The sequence below is a fragment of the Rhinatrema bivittatum genome, chromosome 19 (assembly GCF_901001135.1).
Source record: "Rhinatrema bivittatum chromosome 19, aRhiBiv1.1, whole genome shotgun sequence".
NCBI classification, from domain to species: domain Eukaryota; kingdom Metazoa; phylum Chordata; class Amphibia; order Gymnophiona; family Rhinatrematidae; genus Rhinatrema; species Rhinatrema bivittatum.
This window is the reverse complement of record NC_042633.1, coordinates 29,805,434-29,832,230: the sequence shown is the minus strand read 5'-3', so window position 1 is coordinate 29,832,230 and position 26,797 is coordinate 29,805,434. Positions and strand designations below refer to the sequence as shown.

Genomic DNA, 26,797 nt, shown 5'->3' with positions numbered 1-26,797 from the left:
GATACAAGTTACCAATATGGACAGATGTTTTTGCATTCAGTGAAATATTCTTGTTATCATTGGTCCAGATATACAGAAGGGATTATTTGCATCATCCCTATTATAAAAACAAAATTCCAACAAAGAAAATTGATTTCACAGCAGTTTTGAGAATGTAAAAATGCAAAGATTGATCTCCTAGCAGGTTTGAGAATGTTTGAGAATTAAAACAATTTGCAACATTGGCATTTTATTTTAAAGCAGAAAAAGAGACTTACAAAATTGAGCCGGTGATTGAACTTACTGGTTTAACAATCTTAGGTCATAACCTAAGATACCAGTTCTGAGGCTCTGTCTCTTCATTATAAAAAAAAAAACAAAAAAAACATACAAAACAATTTAATTAAAAATAGTAAAATGAAAAATTGAGATTTATTTTAGAATTTGATAATTTGAATAAAGAATAAAAAATTTCTTAACAGAGCTTTATATTGGTGACCCACAATCCAGTAACAGTATATATATGTGGATTGAATTGGATTCTAACTGATCCCCCTCTTTTTTTATTTTGGTAAAAAAAAGGAAAACCAGCCCCAGTGCATCCTCCTCCGATATGGTTCTCATGCCCCCAGTCAATGGATAGTGCAGCAGTTAATGGCACAGTCGGATTTCCGTGCCCGTTCTCCCAATCCAAAAGAAGGGAAGAATCCGCCCACTGAAAATCTCTGGGAAAGAATAGATGAGAGACCTGTCCTCTCCATTGAAAAAGGAAAGCTGCCCCGATTCAAAGTCCAGGAACACGCCAAGCTTCCTGGGCCTGTTGGCCAGCTCGAGGGACGTTTCGGGGTTGGTGAGCACCTGGTACCGGTCCACAAAGAGAGAGACACACCAGATTGCTTCCTCCGGCGAGAACATGTAGGCTCCCCTCCTCCTCACGGACTCTCTGGCCACCCCCACAGCCCATTCTGGCCCATCCCCGACTTCCACCTCCCAGTAGTGTCTCCCGTGGGAGAAGGCGTGCTGCCCAAGCACACAGTACTCCGTGTCAAATCTCTCCTCATCGTCGGGGAGGTTCTGCCGGACGTCTGAGCGACTCGCGGTCTTCCGGTCCTCGGATACGATGAGTTCAGGGTTTGCTGTTCTTGGATCCAGGGTTACAGGTTCTGGAAAGATGGGGAAAGGATGCAACATAGTGAGAAGAAGGGAGAAAAGAGAAGGAAGAGGAGCAAAGGGAGAGAGTGAAAGATGAGGAGAAGGGAAAATACAAAGAGCAGAAGAGACAAGGATGGAGCATGAGTAGGGAGAGAGAACTATTTTGATAAAGCTAACTAGCTGTTAGTAGTAACTGTTTGTACATGTTTATCGTAAATATCTAGATTCAAACAGAATAGACCTTCTGTTATTCGGATGCTTGCTGCCATTCATGGTGGTGCCACAGGACAGAGATGTTTGCGGGGATATCGGAGGCTCTGCTTACAGAGAGGCGGAGGAGGACTCGGAGTACCTGCTCGCAATGAGATGAGGGAAAGCCTTCGAGGTCCTGCTTATAGTGAGACAGGGACGGTATCAGAACAATGAGCTGAGGTGGCAGCGGTGATGAGGACAATAAAAGGGCAGAGAATGAAAGCACAGCTTAGCTGTACAGCAGGCCATGGGGAAGCTGAGTTGGTACCAGGAGGCTACAATCCCCTAGAAACCAATTGGGCCAATGCCGTGCTGGGCACTGTTCAGTATGTCTACAAGGACCTAGGAGACTAAATGTTTGGGCAACAGCCTCACAAGTTTTGGGAGGTAGACTATTTCAAAGCTTGGTGATAAGACGTGAGGTAACCTGCACCGAGTGGCAGCAGAGGGATGACGGCCTCAGGTTCCAAGAAGGTACTGGAGTACACTGCATTGAGTTATAAAACAAACCTCAATGAGGATTGGGAGGTCCGATACTGGAAGAGGACCATGGACCGAGAAAGAAAGATGACAGGTCCCAGGGCAGCCAGTGGCACTGTGGTGGATTTGGACATTCTTGGGACATACGTGTGATGGAGGCAGGGCACTGAGAAACATAGAAACATAGAAATGACGGCAGAAGAAGACCAAATGGCCCATCCAGTCTGTCCAGCAAGCTTCCCTCATTTCTTCTCTCATACTTATCTGTTTCTCTTAGCTCTTGGTTCTATTTCCCTTCCACCCCCACCATTAATGTAGAGAGCGGCGATGGAGCTGCATCCAAGTGAAATATCAAGCTTGATTAGTTAGAGGTAGTAGGGGTAGTAGGGGTAGAGAGATTCGGTGTGGGAGCTGATGTTGGTTTGGGTCGGGCAAGGCTCCCTAAACCTGCCCTGGGACCCCCCACAATAGTGTGGTTTTCAGAATATTCACAATGAATATGCATGAGAGAACTTTGCATACACTGGCGCCTCTGTTTATGGGGATGGTGAATTTTAAACAGCCGCACGGGCGCACATACACACATGTATGCCAGCTCGCACTGATGGACTCGGCCATTTTATAGCGTACGCGTGTATGTGCATGCATAGTACAAAACAGGCTGTATGCGCATACGTGTGCATGTGTGTGCAAACGCCGGCTCTACCGGGGAGATTTTGGGACATGTGCATACCTACGCAATTACCAGGTTCCCCTGGCCGTTCCCAGTACTCCCAGTTAAAGGATGAGACTTCCTAACCCCCCCCCCCCCCCAGTTAATAAGCCTCCCTAAAACATGGTTCAGGACATCCACGCTATCCATAGCAGAAGTAAAGTTACGCGGTAGAGGAACCTGGCGTGCGCTTACACACAGAGTTCATTGAGAAATCTAGGAATGCCCATGCCCCGCCACTTTTTTGCAAAAAATGTTTGTGCAAATCCTCGCGCAGTTTTTCGAATCATGCAGCTTGCTCTGGCCCAACCTCTACGCATATCTCCCGGCTTTGGTGCACATAGGGCTTTTCCAATTTGCCTTTTATCCTGGGCATATTCGTTGTGGATGTCCTGAAAACTCAAATGGCTGTGAGGCCCCCAGGACAGATTTGGGAAGCCATAGCAAATTAGAATTTGCCTGCTTACCTACTCAGGATGGTAGAAAACCAGAGGATGAATTAGAATCTGGACTGATTAGATGGGCCAATTGGTCTTTCTCTCTCGACATTGACCATGTTACCGTGTTTCCCAATAGATGAAGTGAGGGGAAGGCATTACTTTTGCATCAGAAGCAATACGAGAAAGGATTGCCCCCTAATCCAGGTCATTCCTTTCCGATTGATTCAGTTCTGGTTTTTTCCCCCCACTGGACAAATGGACTTGCATGTCCAGTTTTTTTTAGTTCATAGACGCAATAGGACACAATCCAGAACTGGCCTCAGTTCTGTCATGGTAGACCCAAGTCTGTTGACAAACCCCAACGAGAGGTATGAGAAGGCCCGATGTCTTCCTGGAAACCAGTAATGAAAAACTTGAGTTAAGCAGGTTGGAAAAGTGCTTACCCGGATTCATAACACCTCTTCTCCACACTGGAAGGCAAGCACAGAGGAACAGAGATTAGAACACCTGGCCAGTAGCCACCCATCTCATAAAAAGGGGCAAATTCTCTGGAAGAGAAGCAAATACTCACCCACTTCATTAAATAGTCTCTCTGAAATGAAGAGTGAGGAAACTGTCAAACTGGGCCATGCGAACTTCAAAGTAGTTTATTAATTAAAAAAAAAAAAAAAGTCTTTCTTACTGACGCATATTTGGATAAAGAAATGTGGTAGCCCTGACAGTTCATTTTAAGTGGACTATCAGGGCAGCCGCACTACTCTGTCCGAGTTGAAGTGGACCAGCATAGCAGCTTCCGACGTAGAAGACACTGCATGAAAAAGAACGGGCACTGAAGAATATTGGAAAAGAGAGAAAGGGATTACAGTCAACATCCAGCTGACAGCAAGAGTGCGTCATTTACTGGAAGGCAGACTCTGCATGCAGGGAAACCGAGAAATGCACTACCTCCTCTGCCATGCGCAGACACAACGAAGAGAAGAGATGCACGTTTCCCAAAGCGGACAGCAAAATGAGTCCCGTTCCACAAAACATCAACTTCACTGGCTCCCAGTAGGAAGTAGGATGAAATGTAAATCTCTGCTTGGTCTTCAAATGCTAGAACAAACAGGCCCCTGTACACCTCTTTCTACTTCTCACCCTGAAGGGAACTCCAGCCTGCTCTTCTTTCCTCTCCTCTGTTAACCACCTCCAGACTGTCCGGCATGAAAAAAAAACTTTGTGCTTTCAACTGTTCTGCACCAAACATTTGGACAAAAACACTACTAACCTTGCACCTGCAGCCGTGCTACCTTAAGTTCAGGGAAAAAAAAGAAAGCTAAGGCGTGGCTTTTCAGGCAGGTCTTCCCCTATGACCTGTACCTCTGGCCTGGCTTCCTGAATTCCCAACAAGGGACTGTGTTCTACCCAACAGGGACACAGCTGGGTCTTGAAATTATTCACAAATAGGTTTTCCTATGCTGGATCCCAATGCTACATTAATTGCAAATTTTGATACAACTGTAAGCTGTTCTAATGCCTCTGCTCATTGTAATTTATTGTAATGCGCCTTGCGATATCAAATGTCCATCAATAATAAAAGAACAAGCAGGAGAAGCTCTGCGTGATCCAGAGGGGAGCAGCTCTAGCAGCGAAATAGGTGGTCTCCTGTCCCTGGGCCAGAAACAAAACGTAAGACGACCAAGGAGCAGACGGAGAAGCACCGGCATGGTTATTAGCTCTCTTCTACATTTTGGACTTGTATTTCCCTCTGCTCTTTTATTTTAGCCACGTTTGCATCACTTTGGCGGCACATGAAGAAATTGTCGGATAGTAGGAGTTTCTCGAATCTTGGAATTCTAAATAGTTTCACAGGCTGAGACGGGGGACCCTGGCACACACAGTCCTGTTCCTTTCATCTACTGCAGGTTTCTGCCAGTTTTAGTTTCTTTTAAAGAAAGAAATAAGAACATTTACTGCTAGGAGCTCGGGGAGATGGTCAGCAGTGCCCAAGTCTGGACTCACCTCTACTGCGGGATAGCATCCCTGCAAGACAAAGGAGAGGTGTGTTACATATACCCGGAAGCATAAGAACATAAGAACCTGCCATGCTGGGTCAGACCAAGGGTCCATCAAGCCCAGCATCCTGTTTCCAACAGTGGCCAATCCAGGCCATAAGAACCTGGCAAGTACCCAAAAACTAAGTCTATTCCATGTAACCATTGCTAATGGCAGTGGCTATTCTCTAAGTGAACTTAATAGCAGGTAATGGACTTCTCCTCCAAGAACTTATCCAATCCTTTTTTAAACACAGCTATACTAACTGCACTAACCACATCCTCTGGCAACAAATTCCAGAGTTTAATTGTGCGTTGAGTAAAAAAGAACTTTCTCTGATTAGTTTTAAATGTGCCCCATGCTAACTTCATGGAGTGCCCCCTAGTCTTTCTACTATCTGAAAGAGTAAATAACCGATTCACATCTACCCGTTCTAGACCTCTCATGATTTTAAACACCTCTATCATATCCCCCCTCAGCCGTCTCTTCTCCAAGCTGAAAAGTCCTAACCTCTTTAGTCTTTCCTCATTGGGGAAAGACTAAAGCAAACTGAGACACACGCGCTACGTTCTCAGCCCCTCACTGAGACACACGTGGTACACAACCATCACCATACAGAGGCACTCGTGGTACACAACCATCACCATACAGAGGCACTCGTGGTACACAACCATCACCATACTGAGACACACGCGCTACGTTCTCAGCCCCTCACTGAGACACACGTGCTACACAACCATCACCATACAGAGGCACTCGTGGTACACAACCATCACCGTACTGAGGCACACGTGGTACACAACCATCACCGTACTGAGGCACACGTGGTACACAACCATCACCGTACTGAGACACACGCGCTACGTTCTCAGCCCCTCACTGAGACACACGTGCTACACAACCATCACCATACAGAGGCACTCGTGGTACACAACATTACCGTACTGAGACACACGCGCTACGTTCTCAGCCCCTCACTGAGACACACGTGCTACACAACCATCACCATACAGAGGCACTCGTGGTACACAACCATCACCGTACTGAGGCACACGCGCTACGTTCTCAGCCCCTCACTGAGACACATGTGCTACACAACCATCACCATACAGAGGCACTCGTGGTACACAACCATCGCCGTACTGAGGCACACGCGCTACGTTCTCAGCCCCTCACTGAGACACACGTGCTACACAACCATCACCATACAGAGGCACTCGTGGTACACAACCATCACCGTACTGAGACACACGCGCTACGTTCTCAGCCCCTCACTGAGACACACGTGCTACACAACCATCACCATACAGAGGCACTCGTGGTACACAACCATCACCGTACTGAGGCACACGCGCTACGTTCTCAGCCCCTCACTGAGAATGTTTCTCCCGGTGAATATCCAGGACAAATTATCTGGTTAACTTTAGCCAGATAACATCTCCATTGGCCGCCTTACTGAATATTACCCCTTGTGTGTGTGTGTGTGTGTGTATCTTATTTTGTGTCGTTGTTCCTTTCCACTCCACCTTCTCCGTCCCACCATTCTTTATCACGCAGCTGAGAGTGGAGGGTTTCCATGACACACCCAAATTATATGCACCAGCAGCCATACAATGAAACAAACATTACTCACATACCATGGTGTTACCAAGGCCCAAACCTCAGGTGCTCCACCCTGCTCTTATCTCAGTCTCTTCAGCTGTGTTTGTTTCCCTGGCTGTCCTGTCCGCTGTTATTTTATAGTGCAAGAGATTCCCAAGCACGGTGACAGAGAGTAACACTGGTAGCGGGAGAGAGGCTTTCATGGTGAACGGGGCTGCCAATGGTGCACGAAGGTCATGTTTGCAGTCTGAACACCCCAGTTGCCTACCAGCCCCCGTATGTTCTGCTCCTGTTTTTACCTCTTTGGCGCCGTTGCTTCATGTTGTACCAAACCGCCAGGGCAGTGAGGCCAAGAAACAGCAGCGAGGTTATTGCGAAGGCCACGATCCATGGAGAGACCCTGGGGAAGAACGGCTCTGGGGAAGAGATCCAAAGCAGGTCCCGTTATAAGGAGGTCTCCCTTCTCTGCTCCCTTTCTGCTTTCAAATATAGTGTTATTACATTTGAATGTGGATTACATAGTTTTATACTGCAAATAGGCTTGTTTATGCATGCTACTAAAAGAGCGGAGCCTCGCTATTAAACCAGGGTGTGCTGGGTGAGTACCGTATGATCTCAGTCTTTCACCTGGATTGCTTGAGCGCCTCTTAATCCTTGTATTGTGCCAAGGAGCGCTTTCTTCTGGAGCTCGTGGGATGTCATTTGTACAGGCAGCACACCAAGGTGCACTTAGAAGTTCTTCTTAATCAAGCCGGCAACACCCAATACAATTGGGATTATTTCTGTATCTCTCTGCCACATGTTCTTCTGTCTCTCCTTAAGTAGCACAGAATGGTACTAGCACTTCTATGAGCAATATGGGGGTCCATATTCAAATGCTACTTAGCCGGATAAATCAGACTTATCTGGCTAAGTGGCTGCTGCTGAATATCCGTCTATACATGGAACGACTGTATCTAAAATGTCTAAACTGAATAAAGAAAGAAAGAAACATTTGACAAAAAGTTAGAGGCTACCCAGGAGTTGTCTCTGACTTTTCCCTGGAGACCTGGGACTTGAGCGTCCGTCCCGCTGTTCCAGGGCTGCTATTTAAAGGGCCACTGGCAGCCCAAAATGATCCCCTTCCCACCATGACAAATTATTGCCCTACTTCTAATTTTAGCTTTCGGAAAAGGAATATTACATTTACTGGCTGGCCAGACTTCCATCCATCTTTTCCCTACGTTTCCTGTATAGACTGGTTTGTAAAACTCGATTTCATGCACTTTTACACAACGTGGTCCCTGAAGTCTTATCCTTATTCTGTCTTGTCTCTAATTTGCATCTGTAAAGAGCTGTGCATACCTTGCAGTGCTATATAAATGTATAGCAGTAACAGTTAAGAAATGGTGCCATGAGCCTTCATGCAGAGCTACACAGTGATGGGTATTACCTCTACTTTTAAAACCTGTCCTAGCTCAGCCATTATTGCAGTGACTGCCCTTGGTTAGGAGTCACAGGCTGCAGCTGCTTCCGGAGCCTGGAACACCTTTACTCACTGCAGTCAGTAGGTGGCACTGTTGCCCCTCCTTGTGCTGCCAATACTGCCTCCAGTACAATCCAGCCCAGGGAGTGAAAACCAGGCCTGGGAACTGAACCTGGATCTTCCATAATCAGTTCACTGGACTACCACTGAGTCACCAGGCTAGCCCAGGCTCCATTTCCATCCAAACAAGTTGATCTGGCTCTTGTTTTACCTCCATTGATTTCATGGAATCATAGTTCCTGCTGCTTTTCTTAGGGATATCAGAGCAACATGTGAATGCAAGAATTGAAGACAGAACCTGGACTGGATTACCTGGACCTGAAAAAAAACCCCAAATCAAAGGAGCCACTTAGAAACCTGTTGTAGCATTTTGACTGACAGATCACACACCTGCTATAACAGCCATGGCTGCCACTTCTTGGCCCAGGAGGGCATTCCTGATCCGGCAGGAGACCATCCTGTCAGCCATGTTGGTGATCACTGCCACGCTCTCCACGCTGAAGAACCCATCCTCGGCTGACCTCTCTTGCACTGAGGCGGAAGGCACGCTCTGCCCGCTTTCCTCTTGCCAAGCCACCTCTGGCTCTGGGTACCAGCCTGAGGACCTGCACACCACTCGGATCCCACTGCCCTGGTGCCCTTCCATATGGAGGTATGGGATGCTGCCCAATCCTGAAACAGTGGGGGGGGGGGGGGGGGAATTATTCAGCACCGAATAATACTGTCCGAAAAGAATTGCTTTTAGTGGAGATGGTTTACAAAACCGGTGGGAGGTGGTTCTCTCCAGCTTGGTGCGCTGCGGGCTAAACCTTTAATAAGCTGAAACTGTGCTCAAATCTCTTTGCTGCAATATGACCTGCTTGCTGAAAGTCCTTGTAGCAACGACCCTTTGGGGGGTATCTGTAATGTGATTCCAGCTCGCATTGGACTAGATCTACTAACAAGAGTTCACTGTTGGCTCGGTTACCAAAGAATTGCAATGGAACGCAAAGCTCAACAAGTGTATTCGTCGGGTGCTGAGGTGTCTTCCTAGCTAAAGAAGTCAGAATGGTGCCAGCTCTACGCCAAAAAACCTCAGATTTTAAATATATAGACTCTAGATGCGAGACGAGATGGTGGGGATGCAGTAGAAGTATTCAAATACCCAGGAAGCAAAGCTTTTTCAAAGGAAAGGATTCTCTGCAACAAGAGGCTGTAGCATGAGGGGCAGACTCAGGAGCAACGTCAGAAGCAATTTCTTCATGGAAAGCATTGGCGGATGCATGGAACAGAATAAAGAGAGAGACATGGGAGACAACAGAAGCAGAGAGAGAACAGAAAGTGGTTGGGGGGAGACTGACACTTCTGCGTTGTTAGTTACCCGCAGTCTTCAGTTCCAGGATGGCCTCATCGTACGTGGAGCCTCTCTCAAAGAAGCACCGATACAGCCCCTCGTCGGAGAGCCTGATCCGGCGTATCCGTAGGGCCACGCGGCCACGGCCGATGTCCTCCTTCATGAACTCCGTCCTGCCCTGGAAGTCCGGCATCTGCTGGTCGTTCTCGTCCGTCCCGTTCCGGTACAGGTGCACAACGGCGTGGAACTTGGAGCGGAACCAGCGCACCTCCATGTCGTGCGCGCTGACCGCGGGGGAGAGGTGGCAGGGCAGAACGGCGTCCTCCCCGATGGCCGCGATCAGAGGCTGCTCCAGGCCCACAACAGAGAACCTCTCCACTGGAGAAGAGGGAGAAAGAGGAGTCAAGGAGGGGGGACAGCAATTGAGAGAAGTGAGAAAGGGGCAGTGTTCTAGTAGGTGAACTTGCTGCACTTGTTACGCCCATAAGAATGACCAAAACAGTTACAGAATTGAAACACAGCATGGGATGGACACAGAACGTGGTGGGAAGGATAAGCAGGGGAGATGGTCAGATATCAAGTAGGGTCTGGCAACTGGGTGACTCTTTATATGTTGACCTCTGACTCTCCATTTGTGAACTAACTGGAGATGACATCTGTTGGTCTATTATCGTTATCTTGATTTGTATAGCGCATACCAGAGGTATGCAGGGTGGTTCAGACACACATAATGGACAGTCACCACTCCTTGGACCTTACAATCTGGTTGAGACAGACACACAGGACATACAATGGAAATCAAGCAAAAGAATAATGCCATTCAAAGGAACACGAAAATGATGGCCCCATCACATACACGAAGAAAGTACTGGGAGTGTATGGTTGCTCACAATCTCTGCAGCCACATGCAGGGCTACCCAATGTGACAGTGAAGAGTTGGAGATGGTGAGGGATAGGGGAGCAGGGGGGGGGGGGGGCAGTGTTGGAGACTGAAGCAACTGGGGGCAGCAGGGTCTGCCTATCAGGGCAATTTATTTTGCTGCCCCTTGCAGTTTCTGCCTCATGTGGATGTTCAGCAGCTGTAGTTCTCTATATGCTCAGATGTAAACATTTTTACAGACGGAATAACTGACCAGACAATAGAAAATGCATAGGTTAGAAAGCATTCTTTTAGTGCCCCTGCCCAATCATTGTGTAATCATGGCATGGGCAGTATAAGAGGGGCTGCATTCTAGTTTAACTGCGTGGCAAACGCTCTACTGAGTGAGCTTCACACAACCTGATACAGGGCCGCCCAGTCAGCTAGAGGAGAGCGGCGAAGCAGAGGAGTCTGTGAAGAGGAGGGTGGTGCTGGAAGCATGGTGGAGGGAGGCAGGAGGAGTTGGAGGCCTAGTGGTGGAAGCAGAGTCAGGAAATATCCAAGTCACCTAGGGTGGCCAGGAACCTTGTACTGGCCCTGCCGGTAGGAAATACACTTCTCATGGTACAGTTGTTATCTAAGTTATCCAGTTATATTCAGCGGCTGCTACTTAGCCAGATAAGTCTCAATTTATCAGGTCAGAATGGCTAAATATTGGCCTTCACATTTCTAACCAAATCTCCAGACTTCCTCCCTATACCCCAACATCGAGCTGGCCAGGATTTACCTCAGAGGATATGAAAGATGATGCAGACAGCTGGGAGAGCTCTGCTATTGGGCAGAGACTATGGACAGGCTTGCAGGCAACAGAGGCAGTTTTTCAAGTAGTCAGAAGCCAGGGTGGAAAATACAGGCAGCTTTTCAGGAATGTCCCTGCATCAATTATGGGGAAATAGAACTTTCCAAAATGTTTACATTATGTAGCAACTCAGTTCTATCTGGTGAGTGATGAAGTGAAACTGCTGAGTGGTCCTTACCAGAATCAGTCACGTGAACATGCAGAAGAACGAAGGGGATGATGACCACCGGCCAGGAGAGTGATGACCTCATTCTGTCAGGGAGAGAGAGGCACACACATGCACACCTGGTGAGAAAAGACAGGCAGAGTACGCCAAATGTACAATGAATTTAATGGAGCAAACAGGAATCAAGTGTTCCTGATGTTTGCAATCTGAGGCCTAACACGCAGAGGCTCAAATCCCACTGCTGCCACCTGCGCACTTTGCCATAGATCTGTCCCGCCTCTCCCATGTTCTGTCTTTTCCTGTTCATCTTTCAATCTCTCCCTTGTCCTTATTTATCTCCCTATCAGTATTTCTCTCCTTTTGCCTCACTCTTTGTCTCTTGCCAGTCTTTCATTCTGTGTGTGTGGATCCCAGTAGTGGACTAACAGGGCATTCTGCATATTTTCCTGTCCCGGTCATTTCTACGTATAACACTACATACCTGCCATGTCCTGGATTTCAAAATCATTTCTGTGAGTGCCAGACCAATCAGCTCTCTCCATCCTGTGTTTTTGCCATCTCTCTCTGAGTTTACAGGGTGGTTATCAGCCACTTGCTACTATCTGAAGATTAACCAAGAAAGTGCGACATCCCTGTCCTAAAAATCTCTAGCCAGAGTAAGTTTATCCTGACTGCTTGCAATCTGCTCTCCTCCTTCTGGGGTTTCCCAGCTACAGAGCTGACTACGGAAGCCCATCATTTCCTGGTTTTGACATAACTATACTATGCAGTCACAGCCAAAGCAGATCTGTAACCACTTCCTTACCGCTGTGCCAAAGACAGAAGCCAGACCCAGAGCAACACTTAACATCTCCCAACCTACCTTCTTTCATTTGCCCTCTCTTACCCTCTGCAGTAAATTTCTCTCCAGATGATCCAATTGTCAAACACCTTCTGCAGCTGATCCCTCCCTTAAACGCAGCTCCTGCTCCAAACATCCTCCTGGCCAGAGTCCGTAGCAACAGTTTCCTCTGAGTACCGGTGGATGACAACTGTTGAGAAGAGAGGGCAGGCTGATGACAGGGCCAACGTTGTTCTCTTGGGTAGGTTCGGTGGTGGGTGAGAAGAGAGGATCAGTAGCAATCTCCACTGGCCTGTGCCCAGTCTGAACTTCCTCCCCTTACGACTGACCCCAGTGATCTGCAAGCAGCAGAAGTATCAGTGATAGCAGTCAGCGTGTTTGTAGACGGGAGAAATCCGCAGGGGCGGATTGGCCTATCGGGGGGATCGGGCATCCCGCGGTGGGCCAGTCGCTCTGGTCACGTGGTCTGCCGAGCGTGGATGCGACAGAGCTGCGCTCGGCAGACCACGGGGTATCTTCTAGGCCGATAACTGGGGGAAATCCCTGGGCCGATCGATACCCGGAAATCCGCCCCTGGAAATCCGCCACGATTTAGCTACTCTTGGACTATCTAGCTCAGGATATCCACAACGAATATGCATGAGATAGATTTGCATGCAATGGAACCACAGAAAACCACTGCTTTCCTGTGGTTCCTCCTACTTAACATGGTCACGATACTAAGTAGGAGGAACCACAGAAGGCAGCACCAGGGCTCAACAGGTACTGACCCACTGACTCCCCCCCCCCCCCCCCCCCCCCCCCCCCCCCCCTTCAAACTTACTCCTGGCCAGCTCAGGGACAAGGGGAACTATTCCTGCTGCCTCTTCTCTTCCTATCAGCAATACTTACTAAAGCCTGGGCCACCCCACCTAGCACTACCAATATAACTCAGGGGCCGCAACTATTAAGAAACAACAAAGCCGGGCTCCAGAGGCACAGATCTGTAGGGGGAGAGAGATGCCCAGAAGAAAAGAGCTGCTGTTAGACCTTGATCTACGAGAAGATTTCCGAAACCTTATTACAGAGAAGGTGCCTTGCCTTAAATCCATGCTGCATTCGTTTGTGTTTGGCAGGTTTTGGTTTCGTTTTCCTGTCGCCTGGAGGCCACGGTCTTGCCAACAGAAGTGATCGTAGGAGACGCAGCCCCTCCCTGGCTGTCTCTGCTTCTATTAGACGGACGGACGGACAGAGAGAGCGTGGGAGTAGCAAAGCAACAACCACCGAGAGCTGAAGACGAAAGACTGCCAAAAGCCCAGAAGAGAGCCGGCGAGGACCCTTCCCAAGCTGCTCTCAGAGCCCATGACAGATGTCCAGGTCAGAGCCGCTGAGTCTCCTGTTTCCCCTCCCCAGGATTAGAGGGAGTCTGTAGGCGAGCAGGCTGTCCTGTTTCTCTTTCTCTTGAGTTGGGGAGCATCGGCAGCCAGACAGCAACACCTTCAGATGCAGAGAACTTGCCTACCCTGACCAGCTGTAGCTCTTGCTAGAACCGATGCAGAGGGCAGGAGTTAGAAAGTAAACCTAAATGCAGGACTGGGTTTTTTTGGCCAGGATAACTTTATAGCAAACTGTAGGGATGTGCATTCGCTTTTCACAAATTAGAAAATATCAACGAGTCTAATTTGTGATTGTTCGTTAGCCCCGAAAACTGAAGCGTATTTTGTCGAAAATTTGGCTAAAATTTGTGTTTCGTGTTAGTGTGCACTAACGGAGTTACTGCGCATTACATATCTGTTAGTGCACAGTAACTCAGTTAGTGCGCACTGACTTTCTAGCTAACGAACTCCTCTGAATTGATACTTTTTAATTTTTAAGTTGCAATTTTTTAGTGAGCACTAAGTTACAGTGCACTACTACATACTTAGTGCGCTGTAAGTTCTATTAGGGCGCACTAACTAACCTGTTCGTGCACACTAACTAACTTGTTAGTGTGCACTAATGAGCCTTTATGCGCATTAACATCTAGCTAGTGCGCACTATCTCGGTTGGTTTATTGCGCGCACTAATGATGAGAGAGTGCACACTAACTGGTTATTAGTGCGCACTAATGAACTGCGTCGTAAAATGCCGAAAAAAAAAAACTGAGCCGTAGGAAAATGAAATTTTCCGTGGAGCGTCCGACCCGAAGCCCTACCCGAATGCTAAAAACGAATCACATCCCTAGCAAACTGTGCCTTAATAATTATGTATTGGTTTACAGGATCAGCTCATTGATTGCTTAATCAATGGCCCTCTCCCTACAGTTTCCCTGTTAGGGATTGGGTTGTCTTTCTCTCATGCAGGGCTGCCAAAAAGTACAATTTTAATGAATGCATAAAAGGAAGAGGAGGTAAAGCAAGCCCTCTGTATCCTCTTTCCATACCAAAATGTTCCTGGGGGTGTAAATAGCCTTCTGAAGGTGACTGAGGTAGGTATAAGGGCAGAAGGGAAAGGTGGGGGAGGGATAGAAGAGACAGGGAGCGGGATCTCAGCCCTCCCCCCCCCCCCCCACCCCCCCATATAACCATTGAAGGATGAGCTGACTTCTGCATCAGGTTAGAGAAAGGGAGTGTGGCAGCCCCCGATTAGCTGGGCATCTGTACCCCCAGCAGAAGCAAATCCTAACAGCTTCAGGGGTAAGGGGTGGTTCTCGGGTACCCCCTTGTGAGTCGTCGGGTAACCTTCGCACCTAGCGTCTGGTGGTCAGACATTGGGAACAAGACTGGCTTTCCTCCATTGCGTCCACGAAATCTGATTCTGTTTTCTTCAAGGAAAGCAGGACCTACAAACAGGGATGAAGCTAGATCTCACTTGGCCCATCTCTGATTCTCCAGATCCAGTTGGTAACCCTTAGGCTCTCAAAGCTCCTTAAGGACTGAGCCATGGGGCCAGGAATAAGTGGCGTGTGCATGGGGAGGGGGAGGGGGTGTGTGAAGCAGGATCTCATTTCACACACCAATGCTCGAGTTTCTTCCTCCTTCAGGATGCTGCTGCCATCCTTGCTTCTTCCGATCTGTCTCCCCTGCCTCCTCCTGCAGCTCCAGATGTCAGAGGCTGGTAAGGACTCCACTACCTTTTTTTTTTGTTCCTTTTAGTTCTTTGCTTGCTTACATCCTGAGACACTTAATCATGAATGTTGCACAGGACAATTCGTGTGAGCAGACTGTGCCATCGGGCCAGGAACCCTCGCAGTTGGGGAAGTTTCAAAAGTACATTTATATCCTCCGTTCTGAGAACACAGTTGCTCTGGGCCAGTATTCCCTGTGGATGGGGCCCCCTCAGGGACCTTCCCTGGGTTGCCGTTGAGTTGGATCTCCTGTTTCCATCCCAGATGGAAAGGTGCCCTGCTGCTGGGGTATGTTCTGATATAGTCCTGGCTGGTCAGGGGTGAACGAAGTCCATGTGAACTTGTGGGTCCTGCTCAACCTCAATGGGAAAGGCAGCCTAGGCTCACCAGCCAACTATCCTCCCACTACACCAGTGTTTGCTCCCCTACACATGCCTGAGCCCCCTACCAGTCCTTAACTGTAACTTCTCACAAGTTTTCCCCACTGTCAGACCCTTGCCACCACCCTTCTTTGTCCTTTCATTGGGTCCCACGCCTGGCTGGCCCTGTCCTGAGCACTGTTGCTACCTGTTCCCCTGTGCCATCTCCACCTCCTGACCGTGCCCTGGCATACTCCTGGGTCCAGCCTTTTCTTTTGCAGACCTGGGTTCCCTTTACCTGTCATCGACTGCTGGCCCCTCCCAAAATGAGGCCTCTTCCATGCCAGTGCCAGGCATGCATAAATCCGTGTTGAACGTTTACGGCTGCGTACGGAACCCGGAGGGGCATACATGCGCTTGAGCAGGTGTAACCGTGTGCATGTGGAGTCACATGGATCCTTTTGGAAATTGAAAGTACACACGTAAATCCCAAGCTCAACATGATTTCCCCCCCCCCCCCCCCCCTCCAGCATGCCTATGTAGCATGCAGATAAAAATATGCATGAAATCATGATCTCGGAGTACTTTTTGCACTCACTCACTGGGGCTATTTTCAAAGGGCCACTTAATACACATAAAACTAGATTTTATGCGCATAAGGGCCTTTGAAAATTATCCCTATAAGATCTGAAGCAGGCCAGCCTCATCTGTGCAACATAGCACCACAGATTCAAACTCATCTCTGGCTTTAACTGTCTCACATCTGAGGATCCTTGACACCTAATCCAGGCCTTCTTGAATTCTGTTACAGTTTTTAACTTCTCTGAGAGACAGTTCCATGTATCGACCACCCTTTTTGGGAAGAAGTATTCCATAAATCTAATTTCTTTCTTAAACTGATACATCGCTGCTTAGGAGAACTCTGTGGTAGGGTAGAATGTGAGTGTGCATCTACGGGGGAAGGGGAAAGGTGGATAAACCTGTGCTGTAGCTATTCTACGGTTGGTACGTTCATCTCGATCTCCCGTGACTTGCACTTTCTATATTCTCTCCTCCAGTGGAGAGGTTCTCTGTTGTGGGCCCGGAGCAGCCTCTGATCGCGGCCATCGGGGAGGACGCCGTTCTGCCCTGCCACCTGTCCCCCGCGGTCAGCGCACACGACATGGAGGTGCGCTGGTTCCGCTCCAAGTTCCACGCCGTTGTGCACCTGTACCGGAACGGGACGGACGAGAACGACCAGCAGATGCCGGACTTCCAGGGCAGGACGCAGTTCATGAAGGAGGACATCGGCCGTGGCCGCGTGGCCCTACGGATACGCCGGATCAGGCTCTCCGACGAGGGGCTGTATCGGTGCTTCTTTGAGAGAGGCTCCACGTACGATGAGGCCATCCTGGAACTGAAGACTGCGGGTAACTAACAACGCAGGAGCTTTATTCTCTTTAATTCCATTTTTTTTTTTTTTTACTTTCTTTCTGGTCTCTGTACTTTGGGGCTTTGGGAACTATAATGGCCTCAAGAGCAATCTTCTAATAAACCGTAAGCAGCCAGCTTATGAAATAATAAAAACCACACTGAAAAAGAGATGTGGAAAAAAACTAAACAGTGACAATAAATTTCTAACTGGCATGGGGAGGTTCAGTGGGTTCGACTTTGCTCCTCCGGTGGGAGATCGATCTGCTGTTGCCTTAGCCTTTTTGGCCCCATTGTAGGGTGTGGGTTTTTAGTTGCATTTTCTGGAGGCAGGAGCTCTCTGCCTTCTCTCTGTTATTCTTTGTAACTTAATGAAGAGAGAAGCTGGTGGGTGTTTTTCCCTTGAAGCCAGCCAGCCTGACTTATTTGAAGCCGTGTTTGCTCTCTTTGATCCACGTTCTGAGATTTCCCTTCCCAGAGGATTGGGCCGTCCCTGTGCAAGGTTAGATCAAGGGCTGGAGAAGACTCTGGCATTGTTCCGTCACTCCTCCAGGGTATAGACCTGTCGGTGACCCGATGCAGAGAGCTTTCCACCTTCACTTGTTTCTCTGTCAGTAACCATCTCCTCCGTTTGGAGGCTCGGAAGATTTTCCAAACCAGGGAATCCGTTTCCATTCTTCCTGGAAATGGCGTCTTTCAGCTAGGAAGGGCCTGAGGAGAGACGGAAGGGCCTGAAGGTATTTAAGACCTGTGTTGGCTGCTGACTCAGGTCTGCCCACTGGTGCTGTCATAAGGAGATCTGAAATATTCAGGAAGACTTCAGGAAAAGTATGAGAATTGGGACTTACATTCTGCTAAGTAACTGGGACTGTATTCTAACCAACCTACAGTGGGGATCCATTTGGGAGTGGAAGGAGGATTGAACTCTCTGCAGTCTGAATATTTGGAAAGAGAAGGAGATCCCGTATTAAAGAAATTTGCTTCCATAGAGAATCAGAGACTTTACTAGAAGAGGTCACACACTTATTCATCTTTCTTCTGCCTTATTTGTTCATTGACTTTATTTAAATTCTGATTTGAGACCCTCTAATCAACTCTCAGTAAAGAAGCAGGAAACCACATGGCTTCTCGGGGTGTGATTTTTGGATGCAATAGGCTGTGACGATCATCAGTGCTGTTTACAGTGAAGGAAAAGGGGCTTGAAGCTGTGCTTCCCTCCACAGGGAGGCTATCTATGCAGAAACAGAGAGCAGTTCCCCCCAGGGGTTACATTTTAGTGAATGTGCTTCTCTCTCTGTCTCTTCCTTCGCTGTTTGTCCTTCTGTGTGTTTCTGTCTCTCTCTGCTGCTTTGTAGTAATATTTCACCTTGGTGATGGCTTAGCACGGACGGGTGACCCAGTAATGGCCTGGTTCTGACTACAGCTTGCAGAGGATTCCTCCCAGCTCCATGGTTTTTTGTTCAAAGCCTCCTCCACCACCCCCAGTTCCTCTTATAAACTACAAAAAGGAAGCCTGGGAGTCTCTCTACAGCCACCCCTTACAGAGCAGTCGAGGGAACTTTTGCCATTATTCACGATGATGCCTGCAAACGCAATTCGAATCCTAGTCCTGTTCGGAGCTGCACCTCTGCTCCAAGAGCACCATCACCTTCTTGTGAGACATTTTGTAGATTGCAGTGGCCGGGTTCCCTTCTGGAATGTCCCCTTTGATTACGGGAAAAGCCCGTTATGCTCTGAGCTCCGACTTTCACGAAGCCAGAGCTGCTAATGCACTATGACAGCAAAGTGCTTCCTAGTCAGAAGTATTTAGCTGGATTGAGCAGAAAGAATCCGGCTAAATGACTATTTGGGTACTTATCCAGCAAATGAGTTAGGGGCATTCCAGAAGTGTAACTGGGAGGAGCAGAGTTAGCCGTATACCATTGCTATTCTGGTTAAGTCTGCTTGTCCTGTAGATCTGTCCTAAAGTTAGCCAGATAGATTTACCAGCTGGGTATATTCAGCGGCATGCCTGCGCTGCTGAATATACAGGCTAAAGATAGCCAGATAGTTTTATCTGGCTTAACTTACCGAGCCGCACAGCAGCGGAAGATGGACCCCTCTGTGTACTTATCTTTTTTGTTTGTCTTCTACAACCTAATCTCAATCCTCTGCAAGGTCTGCCTTACTGTGTTGAATGTTCTTTTTATAATGCCCTGCTCCAGGCTTAGGCTCTGCCCCTCACATCCGCATTGCTGGCCACGAAGAGGGCGGGATACGACTGGTTTGCGACTCCACGGGATGGTTCCCGGCGCCGGGGCTGAGGTGGAAGGCGGCGGGTGGCCAGCAGGTCCTCCCATCCTCCGAGAGGGTATTCTTGGAAGATGATGGGCTGTTCGGGACCGAGACGGCTCTGGTTGTCCGGGAGTCCGCGCATGGGAAGCTGTCCTGCTGCATCAGAAACCCTCTGACTGGAGAGGAGAAGGAGGCTGCCGTCTCCATAGCAGGTGAGATACCGCCTGCAAAATGCCAGGGCACAGCCCGTGGCGCCTCTCTCTCCTACTTCTGGAAGGAAGGGTCTAATCGGAAGGTCGTATCAGAACGGAGCGAAAGGCATAGTTTTGTTTTTAGCAGGTTCCACTGGGCAGATCTATAAATGAGAACTATATTAAAAAGTGTAAATAAAATAAATAACTATACAAATTTTAAATAAAGCCTGGAGGCCGATATTCAGCGCTACGTAGCCGGATAAGTAAGGACGAAAATTTGGCCAGGTGAATTAGGGGCATTCCAGAAGTGCAACTGGGAGGAGCAGAGTTAGCTGTATACCATTGCTAGTCTGGTTAAGTCTGTTTGTCCTGTAGATCTATCCTAAAGTTAGGTGGTAGGCAGGACATGGGCATAATGGGGAGGAGTTCCTTATCCTTATCCAAGCACTGTGCACTATACACAAACTGATCCATGACGAAAAAGCAGACTGGCTGAACACAGCGCCACGAGTACATCTACCACACCCACAAATTTAAGATCAGCAAACAAATCCCGTCAGTAAAAACGGCAAGACTGACCCAGGTCAGGGAATGAGCACTATCTCTGGCCGGTCCCATTTTATGGAACTCTCTGCCTTCAGAACTAAGACTGCAGAGAAATCTCAAACAGGTTAAAAATCGGTCTGAAAACCTGGCTTTCCAAACAAGCCTTTTACAAAGGGAACGGTGAAAATAAATAAGGTACAGCTGGCATGAAGCGCCCAGCACATAATCTCCAGCTACCTACCTGGAAATTATTACTATCACACTGATAATCGTAAAAACAACTGAATCACGTGTGCTTCACCCATGAGTCCTGTATCAATAGGTAGCGTATATCATTATTCAACTAGTTTTTAACATTTCTATGTTACCGAATACTACTGGCATCTTGTTTGTAAAGTACCAACTATACCCTACGATATGTGCCTTTTTTGTAAACTGTTATGATGGTAAATAACTTAATGACGGTATAGAAAAACATTTTAAATAAATAAGTATTTATTTATTTATTTTTATATACCGAGGTTCCTGTATCAAATACAAATCACTCCGGTTTACATAAAACTGTAACTTAGCCAAAGGCTGTGCATAAAACCTGAACATTAGCCAGAGGCTGTACATAGAACAGTAGAATGTGTTAAATATGTTAAATACTTAAATATAACAAGAGAGAATGAGTACTGTGCATACAACCAGTGAGGATGAATAAGTCTTATATGAGTTTTATATTATTGGATGTTATTCTTTAAGTCAGCTGTTTTGAAATATTCTTTTTATTAGTATGGTTTTACTTCTATTGATGATTTATATTTCCTGATTTTATTGTTTGATTTTTTTGTGAGGAATTGTAATGTTTCTCTTTTTCCATTGTTGCATATCCGGCTAACTTAGATAAGTGCCGATATTTGGACTTATCCAGCTAAGTTAGCTGGATAAAGTTAGACCTGCTTGATAGGAGGTCTACAGTTAGCCAAATAAAACGTATCCGGGTATATTCAGTGGCATAGCCGTACTGCTGAATATCCCAGCTAAGTTAGCCAGATAAGTCTTATCTGGTTTACTCACTTGTCTTGGATGTCTTTCGAAGGAGAACTTGTTTCTGGAATCTTCTCCCTGTATAATTCTGGGTCTCTTTCTTTGCTTCTGCAGATCTTTTCTTCCCAAGCGTCTCTCCCTGGATGGTGTCTCTCTTTATATTCCTGGCGGCCCTTCTTCTGTTAGGTGGCCTTGCCTGTTGGTGCCTCAGGAGGAGACAGAAAGTAAAAGGTGGGAAGCCCGAGCTGTTGAAGACGCACCATTCTCAGAGCCTCTCTTTAAAAGTTCCTTGCCTTCTCTGAAGGCCCGGGTTTTTCTCAGCCGAGTCGCGTGCTCCCAGCTGCAGGGCCTGCTGCGTCAAGCTGCGATTTAAGGCCTGCTCAAAGTGGGAGTGCTCATGCATTTGGTGGAGTCTGAGAGAGCTCGTCAGCGGGTAGCTGTTTTATCGATCCCTTCAGGGGAATTGTTATGGAGGCCCCAAGGGGAGGATCTTGGTCACCTGGAAGGCGCGTAGAAGGACAGCCTTTCTCGCATCAGTGTTTGGAATTTGGCTCTGAAAGGGAACTGGTGGCCGGGGCAGTTGATGTAGGACAGGTTCTTTGTAGTAGCTGGAGTTTGCAGAAGTCTTTTGCTGTTAGATTCTTATACAGTGTGTGACAGTAATCCAACCATGATGTTACTGTGGCACGGACTGCTGTGCTTAGGTTTCTCTTCTCGATGAGAGGACTGAGTTTGCAATAGAAAGAGGCTTTTATGGTGCACTGCTGACCAATCCAGACAAGCCTCCATTGGGGCTGACTGCAGGGATGGTCTGCAAACTATGACATCCTAGCTTAAGCTAGGGACAATTTGGCTAGCGAGGGACCTAGGTGGTCTCTCATATACTAGTGAAAGTCTTAAAAGGAAAAATGTAGGGAGAATAAGGAAAAAAGGCTAGGACTGAAGATCCCAGCATAGTGACTGATATAAAACCATGTGAATGCCTGCAAACTGTTTACAGCTTTTCTCCCCTCTCTCTCCAGAGAATCTGATCACGGGAATGGAAATCAAGATAGGTAACTATGGCCGTATTTACCGATAGCTTTATATGTATGCTTATGCATTTCTTTTTACTTAGTTGCTAAGCCTGTGACATCTCATAGATACCTTGGCTTGGAAGAAGGTGAGAGAGGCTGAAGGGGAAAACATGAGCTCTTCTGGTCACCCCTTTGCGCCCCTTCCCTGTTCTTCCACGTCAGCGCCCTCTGGTGGTGCAGTGAACCGAGCACATTTCCTCTTGAGTATCTGGGCCTGTAATCCCAGGCTCGGCCACCAACTGCTGCCTCAGTGACTCCACATAACCTCTCAATTTGTTTTTTGGGGTTTTTTTCTTAATCTTCTTGGCTTGAGAAGACTCCATCTTTCTAGCCTTCTCCACAGCCGGTCCTACCTTATGGAACTCCATTCCCCCCAGATCTTAGAATGGAACCCAGCCTCTCAACCTTCAAGAAAAGACTCAAGACCTGGCTGTTCATGCAGGCTCTTCCTAACTCCAATATTATTTAACTCCTAACAATCAACACACATCACCATCAATATCACTATTAGCTACCTCTTACAATGTAATTATATGTAATTAGCTGGTTTTCCTTTCCTTTTTCCTTCTCACTCCAAGTTCTATTTTTCCTTGTTACATGTAACTGCTTTTCCGCACTATTGTTCAAGTTTAAGTTTATTTCGCACTCCTGTTTCATGTGAACCAGCATGATGGGACTTTTGTCTTGAATGTTGGTATATAAAAAAAACTTAAATAAATAAATAGCCTACGCCTTCACCAGAGCAAGGACCTTTTATCTGATCCAGGTGGGGGTGGAGATTGGGTCCCGCAGCCCCTTCCTCCTGTATGCTAGGCCCGAGAGAAAGAAAGGAGTCTGTCTCTTCATTCTGGGTGCAGAGAGGGTAGGGGGATGAAATCCCACTGTGAAAGGTTGCACTATGTTCATGTTCATGTTAAGGTCTTGCAGGCTCATTTTAGTGGGTGCAGCACAGCCTTAGTCAACAGATTCTCAGTAAAACCAGACCTCTCCGATTTTAAGGAACTGACTTGGTTGGTTGGTTTTTCTCTTCCAGGGTTACTTTCTTCGGAAGTGGGTGAGTCCCTCGCCTTTGTTTCAGTTTGATTAACATGTTATATATCGCATAAGACGTTACATGGAAGTAAAAAATGAATGCACACAAGCAGAATTACGAACTAAAATCTAGGCAGGTGTTATCATAGAAACCCTTCCACTCACTTTAATCTATTGTTTCATTTCAGAGTGGAGAAAAGCCAGCAAATACAGAGGTAACGAAAATCTCTTTCCCAGTTAGAAGAAAATAATTTTTTTCCTCTTCTTTACATTCCATTCAAAGCACTGCTACGGTAGGGAGCCCATTCTCTGCCAGCTGTGCTTTCCCAGCTACTTTCATGTTATATTGTTAAACAGGGAACAGGGTTGTAGCTGTGCCCAAAGCCTTAGCAAACGTGGCTAGGGAACGAGCTGTGCTTTTGTGCCCAGCAGTACTGCAGTTCTCCCAGTTAGCCACTTGGAGGAGCCATTCACCAGGCTTTGGACTCTCTGTCTCACTGTCCTCCTCCCTGGACCTTGCAAATGTTAAAGATGCATCACTTAAAGGAAAAAAAAAGAATGTCCGTTTTGCTTCTCTTGCATTTCTTCTTATGGCCACCCCCGCTCCCTCATTTATAGAAAAATGTCCTCTTTGGCTGTCCGTGCTGTCTTCCTGTTTACGTGCAGCGCGGTGATGTCTGTGTGGGGCTTTGATAAAGAGCTGCCTTTCAGCTGTCCGTGCTGTCTTTGGGCTTTCCATGTTTCCGTGTCTTCCCGGAGCCTGCTTTTATATTTCACCTGCCCCCCTAGGTGCGGGAGGGGGGGTACAAGAGCATTTGGGAAGTGAGATCACATTGATGTGATATTCCCAGACTTCCTCATGGCAGCCTACACAGTGGAGGAACCCCTGGGCATGTGCCTAGGGTGGGTGCATCCCCGGGAGCCTTTGAGGTCCAGTCACCCTGAGATTGTTGCAGATTGGGGGGGGGGGAAGGCCCTACACCCATGCACCGGTAGCAGCATGCACCCAGACTTTCTCACATACCCACACGCATTCCTCTCATTCACATGCGCACACACACGCTCATCTTAGTAACAGCAAACCAAACTCCCTCCACTGCCAAGCACTTTGTGAAACAACACAAAACAAAACACACCTACAGCCTTGCCAGACCATATCATGACAGCACTAAATCTCAGGACTCCAACAGCAGCAACCTCATCTCTGAAAAGGCAGCAATGCAAATATTGCACCAGGCCCTAGAACACTATTACACCACCTACTGGGGACATAGAACAAATCCCTACAGAGAAAGTACATGCAAGCAGAAATACTGCACCTCGGTTACACATGCAGAACACAGATTGACCCTTGGCTAATGCAGAATAAGTGGTGCTTTTTTAACTTGTCCAGCTATCTGACTTATCCGGCTAAGGAGTGGCTTTGCTGCTACTTGGCCAGATAACTCAGAATATATCTGGATAAGTGCAAAAATGTGTATGTGCGGTTTTTTACAAGCACGCACATATTCCCAGCTACATTTATGCGTATTCTATATCCTGTGTACCAGAGCAGTTTTGTGCGTGCCTATATATCTGCATATATGGGGGCATGCGCGCTCGTTTTAAAGTTATCCTCCCCGTGTGTATCAATGTGGGACTTGGTCTCTTTTTCACTTTGGGTCCCTGTCTCTGGCTCATGTACTGTTTCTGTCTCCTCAGAGAGCATAAACTTGGATCCTGACACTGCATATCCTGGGCTCATCGTGAGCAAGGACAGGAAGGGTGTGAGTCCTGGGGATGTCAGTCAGGAGATTCCCATAAGTGAGCAGCGGTTTGACACGGAGCCCTGTGTCCTGAGCTGCGAGGGCTTCGTGTCTGGGAGACATTACTGGGAAGTGGAGGTGCATGAGAAGTCGGGCAAGTTCTGGTCCCTGGGAGTTGCCAGAGAGTCCATGCAGAGGGCAGGAGGGTTCAGAGAGTCCCCCGAGAAGGGGATCTGGGCCCTAAGGAGTGCCAAGGATCAGTATGTGGCCCTCACCTCCCCTGGGACCCTTCTGCCTGTGATCCAAAGGCTTAGGCATTTAGGAGTCTACCTGGACTATGAAGAGGGGAGGCTGTCCTTTTACAATGCTGAGAGCATGGAGCATCTTTACACGTTCTCTGTCTCCTTCAACGAAAAAGTCCTGCCTTACTTTTATATTGGTCCTGGAACAGAGATCGTACTCTCGCCTTGACTTTTGGAGAATCTCTCTCTCTCTTTCTGCCTTTCTCAGGCCCTGTGTCGGTTTCTCTGTTTGATTTTATGTAAGAAATGCATTCCTCACAAGCTTGCTCCCTTGTATTGGACCAAATGAGGAGTTATCCAAAGTCAAAACTGCTCACATGCCCTTGACCCCACACACAGGATCCTGAGAACATAAGATTTGCTTTTACTGGGTCAGACGGAAAGTCCTTCTTTAGAGGTGACAATATCTGAGTCACAAACAGCTTCCCTTGCAACAGGGACCCTCACCTGGAGTATTGCGTCCAGTGTTGGCAAACCAGGTCTGTGAAAGGACAAGGATAAGATGGTGGCAATGCAACAGAGGGCCACCAAAACGGTGTGTGGCCTGCCCTCAGGAGACTGAAGAAGTTACAGCCACATTCTCAAGGGGGCGAGAAGATACAAACAGTCAAATCTTTAATAGACTTCAATAAAATACCAGAAGAAAGCATTTTCCATGACATGAAAAGCTCAAGGGATCCTCCTAAGCCCCACTTTGATGATACTTTATCAGTTATTGTACAATGCTATGAGATTGATATTCTAAAGGTTTGGGACTTAGCTGGACAATCCCTGGGTTTTCAATATCCTGCCCAGCCAAAATGGCCAAGTTTTATCTGGGGAGGTAATTGCCTGGTTAACGTGCAGCCAGATAAACAAGAGACAGAGCGGAGGCATGACCAACATTTTATACAGCTGTAGCCCCCTACTTCGGTGATAGAACCAAATTGGGGCAGGGGACACACTCAGTCCCGGGGCTAAGTCCCAGTTCTCTTGTACCAGTCCTTTCAAACCCAGGGTGTGGAATCCCTTGATTGGGGGGGGGGGGGGGGGGGGTTTAACCTCCGGGGCCTAAGGTGTGCACAGGCCCCGCCCCCAGCAAGAGAGGATGCGCCAGTCCTGGAGGAGTCGTGGCAAGGCTTATCTCCTCCTATTTCAAAGTGAGAGGAGCGGGTGAGTGAGGAGATCCAGATGGGGCCGGGAGAGAGTGAACTAGGAAATTCAGGGGGAAGGGGGTGTGAACTGGAAAAGTGAGACATTTGTGGGCGTGCCAAAGAAAGTATCTGCCCAGAGTGCTATACACGTTTCGGTATGCCACTGCTTGTAGGTTAACTCGAAAGGTTCAGGTGTGGATATTTGTTAGAACACAACGCACAATAAAGCTCTGGAATTTGTTGCCAGAGGATGTGGTTAGTGCAGTTAGTGTAGCTGGGTTTAAAAAAGGATTGGATAAGTTCTTGGAGGAGAAGTCCATTACCTGCTATTAAGTTCACTTAGAGAACAGCCACTGCCATTAGCAATGGTTACAT

At 47.7% G+C, this 26,797-nt stretch overlaps 2 protein-coding genes across 9 annotated transcripts; one reads left to right on the top strand and one right to left on the bottom strand.

Moving 5' to 3' along the window:
* Positions 1 to 368: 368 nt before the first annotated feature.
* LOC115080567 (butyrophilin subfamily 1 member A1-like) lies at positions 369 to 12,400 on the bottom strand. 5 transcript variants are annotated; one of them, XM_029584799.1, is made up of 9 exons: positions 12,280 to 12,400; positions 11,406 to 11,479; positions 9,537 to 9,887; positions 8,567 to 8,848; positions 6,951 to 7,067; positions 5,017 to 5,037; positions 3,587 to 3,607; positions 3,459 to 3,485; positions 373 to 1,142 (listed from the first exon to the last, which is right to left on the bottom strand). In XM_029584799.1, the coding sequence occupies exons 2-9, from the start codon at positions 11,476 to 11,478 to the stop codon at positions 631 to 633; spliced, it is 1,404 nt and encodes a 467-aa protein (XP_029440659.1). In that variant the 5' UTR covers position 11,479; positions 12,280 to 12,400; the 3' UTR covers positions 373 to 630. The 5 variants fall into 5 exon arrangements, with proteins under 5 accessions (XP_029440660.1, XP_029440659.1, XP_029440658.1 ...); XM_029584798.1 differs by having other exon boundaries at positions 11,406 to 11,512; positions 12,280 to 12,398; XM_029584797.1 differs by lacking the exon at positions 12,280 to 12,400 and adding an exon at positions 11,875 to 12,097 and having other exon boundaries at positions 11,406 to 11,512.
* On the top strand, positions 12,344 to 26,315 carry LOC115080565 (butyrophilin subfamily 2 member A2-like). 4 transcript variants are annotated; one of them, XM_029584792.1, is made up of 10 exons: positions 13,477 to 13,590; positions 14,517 to 14,680; positions 15,236 to 15,309; positions 16,737 to 17,087; positions 19,293 to 19,574; positions 21,249 to 21,365; positions 22,157 to 22,189; positions 23,244 to 23,264; positions 23,431 to 23,457; positions 24,944 to 26,315. In XM_029584792.1, exons 3-10 carry the CDS (start codon positions 15,237 to 15,239, stop codon positions 25,456 to 25,458), a joined length of 1,419 nt encoding a protein of 472 aa, XP_029440652.1. In that variant the 5' UTR covers positions 13,477 to 13,590; positions 14,517 to 14,680; position 15,236; the 3' UTR covers positions 25,459 to 26,315. The 4 variants fall into 4 exon arrangements, with proteins under 4 accessions (XP_029440654.1, XP_029440651.1, XP_029440652.1 ...); XM_029584793.1 differs by having other exon boundaries at positions 13,507 to 13,590; positions 14,556 to 14,680; XM_029584791.1 differs by lacking the exon at positions 14,517 to 14,680 and having other exon boundaries at positions 13,465 to 13,590.
* The last annotated feature ends 482 nt before the right edge of the window (positions 26,316 to 26,797 follow it).

Excerpts from the sequence above, each read along its gene's own strand:
- LOC115080567 (XM_029584799.1), bottom strand. The coding sequence starts at position 11,478 with ATGAGGTCATCACTCTCCTGGCCGGTGGTCATCATCCCCTTCGTTCTT. Across the intron at positions 3,608-5,016 it reads GATGCTATCCCGCAGTAGAG|AGAGACTATTTAATGAAGTG; the intron begins GTGAGTCCAGAC and ends TCTTCATTTCAG. Across the intron at positions 1,143-3,458 it reads AAGAGGTGTTATGAATCCGG|AACCTGTAACCCTGGATCCA; the intron begins GTAAGCACTTTT and ends CCATCTTTCCAG.
- LOC115080565 (XM_029584791.1), top strand. Across the intron at positions 15,310-16,736 it reads GCTCCAGATGTCAGAGGCTG|TGGAGAGGTTCTCTGTTGTG; the intron begins GTAAGGACTCCA and ends TCTCTCCTCCAG. Across the intron at positions 22,190-23,243 it reads GGGAATGGAAATCAAGATAG|GGTTACTTTCTTCGGAAGTG; the intron begins GTAACTATGGCC and ends TTTCTCTTCCAG.